The sequence below is a fragment of the Strix aluco genome, chromosome 15 (genome assembly GCF_031877795.1).
Source record: "Strix aluco isolate bStrAlu1 chromosome 15, bStrAlu1.hap1, whole genome shotgun sequence".
NCBI lineage: Eukaryota > Metazoa > Chordata > Aves > Strigiformes > Strigidae > Strix > Strix aluco.
This window is the reverse complement of record NC_133945.1, coordinates 8,813,726-8,825,521: the sequence shown is the minus strand read 5'-3', so window position 1 is coordinate 8,825,521 and position 11,796 is coordinate 8,813,726. Positions and strand designations below refer to the sequence as shown.

General features: G+C 53.5%; 1 protein-coding gene across 1 annotated transcript in view; it reads right to left on the bottom strand.

Annotated features, from left to right (window-relative positions):
• Positions 1 to 857: 857 nt before the first annotated feature.
• The window catches only part of FBXL18 (F-box and leucine rich repeat protein 18), a 37,599-nt gene continuing 26,660 nt past the window's right edge, over positions 858 to 11,796 (bottom strand). The window contains exon 5 of the mRNA XM_074840566.1: positions 858 to 1,029. Within this exon, the coding sequence (XP_074696667.1) occupies positions 978 to 1,029 (52 nt within the window). The 3' untranslated portion in view covers positions 858 to 977. The remainder of the gene's footprint in view (positions 1,030 to 11,796) is intronic.

The following is an 11,796-nucleotide window of genomic DNA, read 5'->3' as shown; positions in this document are numbered from 1 at the left end:
CTCTTTCCAGGGCTCACAGGTGGGAAGAGCACCCAGGGAGCCCTTTCCATCTCCCCCAGCTAGAGCTGCTCAGGCTCACATCGTAAGGCAGCCCTGGAGAGATGTATTTATGGGGGTAAGACCCTCATACCTGCCCTGAAGGGGTACAAGTACGACCCAAAGCTTTAGGAGCCACCCAGGCATCCTGCAGCATGGCTGGAGCTGCCTTGGGGTACCCCCACATTGCCCCCCCTAAAGAGGGAGGGTTGCTCAGAGCTTCTCCACACACTGAAAACACTCGGTGGCACCATATGTGACACCAGACGCCAAGATGAGGATCCTCCTTGGTGCCACCACTGGAGGACGAGGTCTGGCTCAGCCTTTTTTCCCCAAGGACTTGGTGCTTTCCAGACCTTCTCCCTAAGGTGCAGGCAGAGCCTGCAGGCAGGGGCTGTCACAGGGGCACTGATCCTGCAGGCAGGCTGCTTCAGAGGGACTCCTGCCTGCACAGGGTGCAAGACCCCATCAGAAAAACACCTTCACTTCCTGATGGGACTCACGCCAGGGCTTGGCCACACCATGGGGAAGCGGGATGGCTCCAGCACAGCCCAAAAAGAGGAGTCAGGTCCCAACAATCCTAGGACTTGGCACACAGATTCCTCTGCCCCACACTTGTGGGCCCACGGAGGAGCTGAGGAACTGCACAGGGCAGAAGCCAGCTCCCCAGAGCCACTTCCCTGCCGAGCAGTGCAGGCAGGCAGGCAGCAGGAGCCGATGGGGAAAGGGCTGAGTCAGCACCAGGAGAGTCGCCCCCAGCCAGGCCATTTGGCAGGCAAAGGTTGGGAAGGAGCTTTTCTTCCGTAACAGGGCCGAGCGAATAATTCATAGCGGATAAATAATTCACCAGGAGTTTAGCCTTCCTCTGGCAGTGGATTGTCTGCGAGCTGTTAGCAATTATCCAGTATTTATTTGCAATCCTGAATTTTTAGTTGAATTATTCAGACAAGTCTTTGCTGGGCTGAGGAAAAGCCTGGGGAAAGGAGGCAATACCTGAAACGACAGGAAAAATCATCGTCAGGATGAGTCCACGTCTCGGGAAGACACGGTGTTGTTATGATTATTTAAGCATATGTAGTGCAAGAAATACCCAGGGCTGCAACGGGCCCTGCAGCTGGAGGCGATGCAAAAGCGAGCGGATGGATGCAGAGGAGGCACTGGATTGTTGGGTTTCCACCACCCAGCTTCATTTACAGCCAAGAGCCCCTGGACATCCCTGGGTTTTCTATTTCCTACCAGCGAATTCATCTGCTGGGAGATTCATAGAAGAGGACACTGAAGGAAAGACAGTGTGAGCAAAATAAATTCACATTTCTGTTTGGATGACTGTCTCCGGAATTGTTTTAATGAGGTGTCTCCCTGGTTCATTCAACAGCAGGTCTGCTCAGTGACTCTTCTACAGCCACACAAGCCCACGTGGTGGGGACACCCACATGTGTCTTAACTAATCTGGAGTCATCAGCCCGAGGGCTTGGTCCCTGCCTCCCGCAGGCAAACCAGAGCTGGCCTACAACGACACCAGAGATGGATTTTTTGGGGAAAAACCGCAATATACTCAATTCAAGAGAAAAAGAAATTTTCTTGAAGGACAAAGCAATGCTTCCAGCAGAAAAGAGGAGGAGCAGAATTGTAGGAACACAGGGAATAAGAGCAGCAACAACCTCATGCTGTGGCTTCTCAGGCCCCAGCTGCTGGACCCGCTCCTGCTCCTGGGGAGGTTTGACTCTTCCCCTTGACCAGAGCAGAAGATCCTCCACAGCAGCGAGAGCACCAGCTTCTGGCCTTTGCCCAGGCAGCTCTGTCTACTCCTCATTCCCAGAAGAACAGACTGGTGAAGAAAAAGGCTCAAACCATGCAAGGCAGTCTGCCACCTTTCCCAAGACACAGCCATGGATGCTCAGCTAGTGGTCAGGCTGGAATCACCTCTCCCCAACAAGGAACAGCAATAACACACACCACTGCAAGCTACGGGACCCTAAACCTCCCAGCTGCAGAGAAAAGCTTGGCAGGTGACTCGTGAAAGCACCCAGACATACTGAAGAGTCTATTAATAATAATAAAAACAAATACAATCTCATAGTTGGATTCTTTTAAGACCATCTTGAGATTTTTAAGGGTTTAACTCACATTTATGGGCTCCTCAGGGCTAGTGACCCCGGAACCTGAGATGGGGGGTGACTGCCCCAGCAGCGTGACCAAGGGTCCCTGTCCCTTCCCGTGGTGGAGAGCAGCTTTGGCAGAGCCAGCAACCACTTTCCTGCCTTTCAGGGACACTCCAGGCACCACATGGTGCCCAGAGACCAGAGCAAACACCTCTCCCAGCTCCCTCAGAGGGCTGGTGTCCCAGCCCACACTGCCACGATCCCCCTCAAAGCATGTCCCCAAGCCAGGAGCTTTAGCAAACTCCCGTCCTCCACTGACTGAGACTTTGCAAGACTCTGAATTAACAAACCGCTCCCTCTTTGAGCCAAACGCTATAGGCTCCGGATCAATGAAATAGGTAAAAAGGAAAAACGCAAAAGAAATTTGCATGACTGTTCCCTGACGGATGTTTCAGTACACAAAAAGAACACATCTCCTCCGGCTGGGCTGAGATCCTCAGCAATAATAAACATTTCTTGTTTTCTCTTGAATTACCGGTCATGCATTTAAAATTATTAAAAAAAAAAAAAAGAAAGGAAAAAAGTGATCAGCTAGAGAGATGCCAACTCAGAGGCACGGTCCTGCAGAGAGGTGTACGGGGAAGAAGGAGGTACCAGACCAGTGCAAGCTGCTCTCTGGGCTGCCAGAGCCCACTCAAAGGAGGACAAAGCCCACAGGACGGTTTTTCCTCTTCCTAGAAGGGACACGCTCATGGGTGGCACACGTTGCCTTCCTCCACTTCTTGCTTCTCACCCGGCTCCTGCCAGCCCCCAGGACTCACTCTTCCTTCCTCCACCACCCAGACATGATCCACCTCTTCTCCACAACCACCATTCTTCCTCTTCCTCTGGGCAAGGCTCCCATTGCACCTGCAGAGGCTCCTGGCACCCACCAGGGCTGCAACACCAGGGAGCCAGTGCCCAGGGTCTGAACATCTTCACCCACACCCTGCTTGGAGGGTTGGTTGTTTCGCTCTGGCGCTGGCTCTGCGAAGGTCACTGGCTGCTGAGAAAGCTGCCCAGGAGCGAGGACAAAGCTGTGTCACAAGCTGTGGTAGTGGGGACATCACATCTGCCTGGGGAGAGGGTCAGGGGACAAGACCCAAGGTAACCACAGAGGCAACCTCAGCATCCACTGCACTGCCTGAGCCTTTTCCCAGGTCTGGGGTCCCCTCGAAGACCTCCCAAGGGTGGAGGCTCCCATGGGATCTGCTTGGACCCCTGAATGCAGTTGGGTTGGGGGCTGGCACCTGGCTCTGCTCTTCTGCTGAGTGCAGGAGCTGCAGCCAGGCCCTGTCACAGAAATACACCATCCTGGAAGGAGCCCGAGGAAGATCAGGGAGCAGCCCACAGCCACAAGGAGACCTGCCCCATCCCATCCCATCCCATCCCATCCCATCCCATCCCATCCCATCCCATCCCATCCCATCCCATCCCATCTTATCCCATCCCATCCCATCCCATCCCATCCCATCCCATCCCATCCCATGGGAGCTGGCTCGCCAGGAATGGCCTGTGTCAGCGCTTCACCAGCGATAAATAAGGGAGGAATGTGGTAGCTCTGGCCCTCAGGATCTGCCAGGCTTCTCCATCAGAGATGAAAAACAAGGGCTCTGGAGATGCTTCGGCCCTGCCAAGGCTCCTCCTCTGCCCCTGCCAGCCTGGGGGTGACAGCAAGGGTGCCCAGAGCTGCCTTCTTGCTCCTGTCCCTGCATGACCCCGAGGAGGAGGATGGGGCACAGCAAGGCACCCCAAAACCCCCAAGATGGGAGGAGAAGTATAAATAAAAAAAAAAAGAGCTTTTCTACAAAACCCAGATACTTCTACCCCAGCTGACATGCAAGGATAGAAAAAGGGAGGGGGGACACAAGCAGCAGCTGGGATTTTGGAGAACAATGTAGAGAGAAAAAAGAAAGAGGGAGAAAGACGAGCACGGTGGAGCCCGCGGTTGTCAGCCCTTTTCGGGGGGAGGGCAGTGGGAAGGTTAGTGATCAGCCAGATCTGAAACCAGACAAACTATTTCCACATGCCAATAAAACCCCAAGCGTGAAGAGTTTGCAGGGCTCTGGGGCCCCCGTGCTGCCTCTAAAACAAAACAGAAGAGCTGGGAAGCTCACCCGGGCAGGAGCTGGCGCGTGGAAGGGAGCACAGCGATAGCATCTGACCTTTCCTTCCTCATCATCCTCCCCCTCCTCGCCTGCCGCAGCTCATCCCTCCAGCATTGCTCAGTCTGCGTCAAAGGGACACTTGGAAAAGCATCTGGGCAGCGCAGGACAGTGATGCTCGTGGAGGGACTTTACCTCCCACGTTGGTCTCAGAGCTGAGAACCTCAAACTCATCTCACTTGTGTCTTTGGTAGGCTCCAGCACGTGGGGTTGGGGATCGAAGGGCTCAAAGCATCCCTGCTGCCATGAAGCCCTTCACAGAGGTTGAGCCAAGGCAGCCCCCTCCCTGGGGAGGCTGATGGCCTCAGTCCTCCCCATGCTGAGATGGGGACATTCTCCAAGCCACAGCTGAAGGAGACCTGCTCCCCACCTGTGTCCCACCACACGGTGACCTTGGCTGAGCCTTTAACTCACCCACAGCTTAGTCGCAGCAACCATAAAACCCAGTGCAATCGCTGAGACCTTGCTGGAGAGGAAAGCAGCTGCCACCCCGAGCCGCTATAAATCACCGCGCTGAAAAGCACAGCACCCACCTTCCCGCTCCCCAGCTGTAAATCTGCAGGAGCAGAAACCAGAGCGGCTTATCGGGAGAGGCCACCTTGCCACCCCAGCCTGGCTCAGCACTCGTGCTGGCCACGTGTGTCCCCCCCCCGCCCTCCCACACCTCCCCGGGGAGAGGAAGAGGATGCCCGGTTGCTGTTAACTGCCAGCAGCACTCGCAGCCTTATCGGACGGGCAGCAGGCGCCCTGCGGGCACCCAGCTTCGCACCACCCAACGCTCACCCCCGCGCGCGGGGTCATGGCCACCTCCATGGCCCCCGTAAGGGAACGACCAGCTCTGGGCTGTGAACAGAGCCCAGCAAACCCTCAGCACGTCCCCAAACCTTCTGCGTGCCCGTGTTGTCTCCCAGCTCCGGTGTTGTGTCTGTCCCTGAATCTCCCCACCCTTCCTGCCACTTGGGTGGATGATTGCCAGGATTTAAGTCCAGTCCCTCGGCCTGGAGGAAACCTCTTCATTCTTTGACCATTTGCTCAACAAGCACAAGGACTGGACAACTGTGATATTTCCCTCCGTTGCAAAAGTTTAAGAAACCTTGGACAACTCAACCCTGTTGGAGTCTCCTGTTCTGCGGTGGGTACAGGAGCCAGAACCGAAGGGCAGGGCTGCCATCCCCTCTGGACACAGGAGAGGAGGCCATTGAGGAACACATCCCTGGACACACCAAGTACAGTCCTTGTGTACTTTGGGCACGTTTGGAGACCGAAGGGTTTCAGTTCACAAGGCAGCCTGGAAGTCACTGCCACACCGAGCTGCGCTCACGCAATGCCAGCACCCATCTCTCCAAGAAAGGCTTCATCTTTGCCACGTTAATTAGCACAGAAGAAGAATTAAGCATGGGTCTGTGCCCTGCCCCATCACCCCATCCCACCAAGGCAAAACCGTCAGGCTCTGCAGCTCCAGCCGCCCAGAGCCACCTCCCAGCCTTCCCCACCCCAGGGAATCCACAGGTTTCACCGGAAAGCAAAACAATTCATCTGCTCCAAAACGCTCTCCCCTTGTCTCCACTCCCATGCTCCTCCTGTGCTCATTACCCAGGTGCTATTCTGCTCAGGTCCTCCTGGCGTGCTCCTCACCGCAGCATCCCCACCGCCAGCAGTGACTAACATCTGTCACACGTTTGCTCTCTCATCCTTGCCCAGAGGCAGGAAAGCGCTTGCATGTTTGTACACGCACCCTTCAACATGCCAACGCAGCAGCCCCGGGTTAAAGCCACCGGCTCATTTTGGTGTAAATCAAGGTTTTGCGAGGTGTTCACATCAAAGATGGCGTCTTGCCCTGAGAGCAGAAGGCACTGGCTTGGCTGTGGTCTGTGATCCCAAGGCAGTTTGTGCTCTTCCTCACCAAAGAAACATCACCACAGAGCATTTGCAAATGCCTAAACCTGCCCAGCGTGGAATCCAGGAGACAAAGTGATACTGCACACACCGCAGCACATCCCTCCAGCCCAGCTCTCCCCACTGCCCTGGCCAGCGCCAGCACACGGGGCTCGCCACCGCCTGCCTCTTCATCGCTCCTGAGCTGGCCTGATCCAGGCACGGGGCGATGCTGGTGTTGGCAGGGCTGCAGGCAGGGAAGGAGAAAGCAAACTGGGAGTCACGTGGCATTCCCAGAGGACCAGCGCAGTGGGGAGACCCTGAGCATCTTGGTGGTCTTAAAAAAGCAGCAGCTCCTGGTAACGTAAGGAGAGATTGCGTCCTACTGCCGAGAGGCGAGGAGGGCTGCCCGCACCACCTTCGCTCTGGGCTGCTGTAACTTATAAGCCCTTTGAGTCATGTACCCTTAAAGCCTTCTTCCAAGTCTTTTGATGATTTCTTTTTAATCCAAGCCTGTAAACAGAGCTGGATTCCTGTGGTTAATCCAGCACAGGGTCCGTGCAGTGAGCCCACCTGCTAACACAGCTCCATAAAGTCACACAGTCACCACCACATCACTCACTGGGGTGAGCTGCAAGCTGCACGTTGGCCATCAGGAGTAGCTGGCTCTTACTACCTGCATCTTGCAGCCCAAAGAAGGTTGTACAGACCCAGAAGGTCCGTACGGACCCCTCCATGGTAAGGTTCTTGTGCAGAAGATCTGACCACCTCCACCTCCAGCCCAGAAGTCAAAGGAGGTGGTTCAAGGAACTGCAGGATTTGAACAGACGGTGTTAGCAACAGGTGAGTGGTGTCACAGCACAGGAGGGCGGCAAACTCTGTCCCCATCACTAGGAAAGGGGAAAGCAACTCAAGGGAGAATGAAAGACTGCTAGGCCAACATCAGTAGTAAATTGAGGCTCTAAAACCCATTTAGAGAGATGCTGTGTAAAGCAAAAATACATGTGGGAGCAACATTTTGTCACCTACACCTAATGACAGTAAGATCATATTGGATTTTCCCAGCATCATCTGACTTTCTTGAGAAAGAAAGATCAGTCTTGGGAGCACAACTAGTCCTGGCACAAAAGAAACATCTGTGGCAACAGCTCTGGGAGGAGCTGGTTTCCTCTGGGAACTGGGTGGCCCCAAGGAGCAGCACGATGGAAGGGAGGTGGCCACCAGCAGCACCATGGGGAAGGTGACGCACTCAGCGAGGAGAAATTTTGAGTATAAGGCGGCAGTCTGCATGGAAAAGCAGGGATGGACCCTGGTGTGCTGGGACATCAGGAGCTGATCCACAGCCACTGATGGATGAAAAGGCAAATACAATTTTAAATTTGAGAAGTAAAGGAATACAAGTGCCATTAGACCAGACACTGGGGGAACTTCATCTGAAAGGCAAATATTTCAAGGGGAGTAAAATCTTGAGCAGGGCAGAAGACCTCATCCAGCTGAAGGTCAGCACTGATCCAAGAGGAAGGGTACAAACCAGTGTAGCTTAAAGCGGGTGGGAATTTGAGGCCTACTCCTGACCATCAGAGCAAGGAGATGCTGGCACAACCCTGCGTAGGAAAAGCAGGCATGAAACACCCAACTGCTCAAAACAGAGCAGGATCCATTCCCCTGACAGAGTCACCAACAATAACAGGAGATGACAGTCAAGCCAGAGCCTTAACCCTGCTATAAATGAAGAGAGACACATTCTGATTAAAACGACTGGGCGCCTAGTTAAAGCCTGATTGCAATAGGCTGCTCACACATTTGTTGACCAGCTGAGACGTGCTCCTGCGGAGCTTGTAGGGCAGGGGTAGGATTACGCTGGAAATGGGAACATTCCTCAAAATCATACACCCTGATCCCGACAGAGTTGGTCACCCTCCCCAAGGCAAATGAGCCTGCAAAAGTCAACGGGACAAGAAAGAAAATGGTAATAAGAGATTTGGAGTTTGAAGGTACTGCTGAAAAGCAGGTCCTAGGTGCAAAGAAGAGAAATGTTACCCTGAGTTTTAAAAGAATAAAACCTGGTGCAAACATCAGAGCTTCCGCAGGAGGCTAGTGAAAGCACGGCTCTCTCCCAGCACCCACGGTGGTCCTCACTTCCCACCCAGACAAGCTTAGTGATGTGCTGCACCCAACATCTGCAAACCACGGAGACACAAACTACCTCTTCATCACACTTGGGACTATCAACTACCATCATGAACATGGTTTGTGGAGCTCAACCAGGCTCATGTCCCTTCAGCTACATCAAGCCCACGGGCTTCTGAGCAGAAAGCTCGGATCCCAGAAGGGACCTCATGAAGCCACCCAGCTCCATCCACACCATGGCAGGATCTGATGCACCGCAGGCTGGGAAGCGCTGGTACGAAAGCTGTGCTGAGCACACTCGTCCTGCACGGTCACTGCCCCCCTTGAGGGAATGGAAACAGCAGCAGGGTTTTATGACAGCATTAAACTCAATGTTCCCAGCACCTCTGGTAGCACAGGACCTGCTCAGAAGGGTTATTTCAGCCTGAAGGGCAGATTTACCAGAAACAATCCAAATGGAGAAGCAGCCGCAGGGCTGTTTGCACACCTTCTGCCAAGAAATGTTGGGGCCTCCAGCACGACAGGGGCAACAACTTGTTTCTTCCTCTCTCCTTTCTTTTTCCTAGTAAATTAAAAATAATAATAATGGTAGTAAACTCCCCTTGGCTTTATCCTCCTCCACCACAGCAGATGCAATTAGCAGCTTCCCTGAGTGGCAGAGGTGTGACTTACTCCCAGGACGGGATGCATTAAGACGTAGGGCAGTGGGAGGTTTCCACTTGCCCCCCAACCAAATTCCTCTCCCCGGTCATTCCCACTGCTGAGGCTCAGACAAGCTTTCCTGCTTCCCTTCTTCATTAACAGGTTTGGGAGGCACAGCCCATGGTTTGGTTAAAGAAGCCCCAAAGACACATTCACCTGTGGGAGCTCACACCAGACTCCTTTCTTCATGCAAAGTGGATGCCATCACCCATCCATGGGATGCTCTCTAAGTCCAAGCATCCCCTGAAACCATGACAGTACTCACTAGTGGGCACAAGCTGCTTCACAACCTGAGTTGGCAGCTGCTGATAGCCAAAGTGCCCCAAAATATCCCAGGCCCAGAGCGAATTCCCATGATACTGGTGGGCAACGGAAACCTTAACAGGTCCCATAAGGGCCAGGTCCCAGCATGGGATGTTGCTGCAGCCTCAGGGCATCCAAAGTATGTAGCTACAGCCATTCCCACCCCAGCACCATGCCCCATAGGAGGGGCAGCTATCAGCCCCCCCAGAGGACCCCAAAACACCCACATATGGTCCCCCCGCTGCTCTCGGATGGGTTTTCACACCAATTCCCAGAGTTGAGCTCCCAGTGAGGCCACTGCGTCTGCACGGAGGCCGGGGAGGAGAGGCAACGATGCTCCATGATGCTCACGTCAAGCCCTCCACATCCCGCGATTTCTATTTGATTCCCTTTTAAAGGGGCTGTAACGCAGCGCGTATTTATACTTCAGAACAGCTTGTTTGTGTAATTGCCAAAAAAATTTAAAAAAAAAAAAGACACAAAACAACCCTGCTACAATGACTAATTAGCTCGCTCCTGCCTCGTACCCTGTAAACAAATGTATTTGTAACCAATTTGCAAGCACTTTGCATAAGGGGCCCAGAACACTCATGCCTGTTTGATGCATTTTGACATTAATTTGATAATAGCGGCTTAACAAGGAATCCAGGCTCCCTAGCTATAAATATGCTGCTTTTCCACTTCCTTTTATCTGCACAGTGAAATAATGTTGTTTTTCCCCCTGCTGCAATAACCACCATCCAACCCTTTCATGAATGCCCTTTATGTCCTTTAGCATTTTCAAGGCTTTTCTTTTTTTTTTTTCCTCCTCCTGGAGAAAGTAAAAGGGTTTTATTAGTTGTATTTTTAATTCCTGTTCATCGGGGGGAAGGAGAGGAGAGGACAGCGATGGTGCTCTGATAATGCAGCTTCCAGGAGACAGGGATGAGAGACTTGTTTGTTCAGAAATACTTCTCCATCCATTTGTGCTTCATAGGAGAGAGAAAGCTCATCCTTTTCCTCCTCTTCTCCACTCGCTGTGGCTCTCCCTCTCCATGCAAACCTTCACCGGCACACCAGAAAGCAAATTCAAGCATGGTGAAACAGGAACAGGACACTGGAGTTCACTCTGATACCAATCAGAAAGCCACCACGGGCCCCAGCCCCAAAGGGTGGCACTACGGGACCATCCCACTCTAAATCTCTGCTTGATGGGACAGTCCACACCACCACAAGAACCATCACGTGTCCCACAGGGACAGCACAAAAAGGGCTGAATCACTGTTTCTCTTCTTCTGGTCCCTCCCAACTTTCCACCTATCGCCGTGGTCAGAACCTCGCTCACGCGCAGGTTCTCACTCGCACACGCGTCCTCCACCTCTGCCTCGCCTGTCGGCCCCCGCGGAGAGGCTACTGCTGGGGTCTGGGAAGTAGCAAGCACAAAATTAGCACCTCGGAAATTGTCAGCTGCATCCTGCTGCCACAGATGAAGCCTCTGGGAGATGAAGCAGTTTGGCCTCTCTCCTCTGCCTCCACTTTGGAGCCAGTGATGCACAAGCTGCTCCCAAATGGATCCAGCGGTGAGAAGGCGCACTCAGAGCACACACCTGGAGGACCTCTGTCCTCCTGCCATCCCAGGCCTAAAGACCTCCCAGCCAAGGTCCCAGCAGATGGAAGAACAACCGTTCGCTGCTGTAGGCTGAGACTGAGGGCCTGGGAGGTGTTTTAGCCAGCACCCTGCAGACCTGCCCCCTACGAGGTGCTCTCACCCAAGATGCATCGAATGCTGAAGAGCAGCTGATGGGAGATAAGAGCTATGAAAAACAGATCAGGGGGACCAGCCCAGAGAGCAGCATTAGTGCTCATCCACACTTCCCATTTTGACCTGCAGTGCTCAGGTATCCAGTAGCAAGAGACTCTGTCAAGTGCAAAGAGGACCTGATCTCCAGGCAGAAGAGAACTGGATCATGTGGTCCATCTAAACATCCCCCCTAAACCGTTAACTACCAGCCAGCTTCTTTCCATGGCTAGAGATATTGTTATAGATGCTTCACCTCTGCCTCTTCGCCGAATCTCCAGGACTTCTTCACACCCTAAGTGCACCAGCCCCGCACACTGACCCCCCTCTGCCTGACACGCGCAGGCTGCTGAGCTGCGGCGTCAGTGGTGATCTGCTGCTTTCCCAGCAGGCTGGTACTTGCTGCCCAGCAAGCCCAGTTAAAGCAGCAAAAAGCCAGTTGGGCAGAAAACAGAGGCAGAGAGGTGGAGAAGGGAGCAGGGGACAGCCACTGCCCCACTTCGGCAGGCAAGGGAAATCATTAACGACCCAGACCTGAACATACAAGGTCTCCTTTCCCCTTCACATGACAAGCAAAGGCAGGCACAGCCTTGTTCTCCACCAGCAGGTCCCACCCTACCCTCTTCATACAGCTGGGTCTGGAGGACAACGAGGATCTGGGAACTGT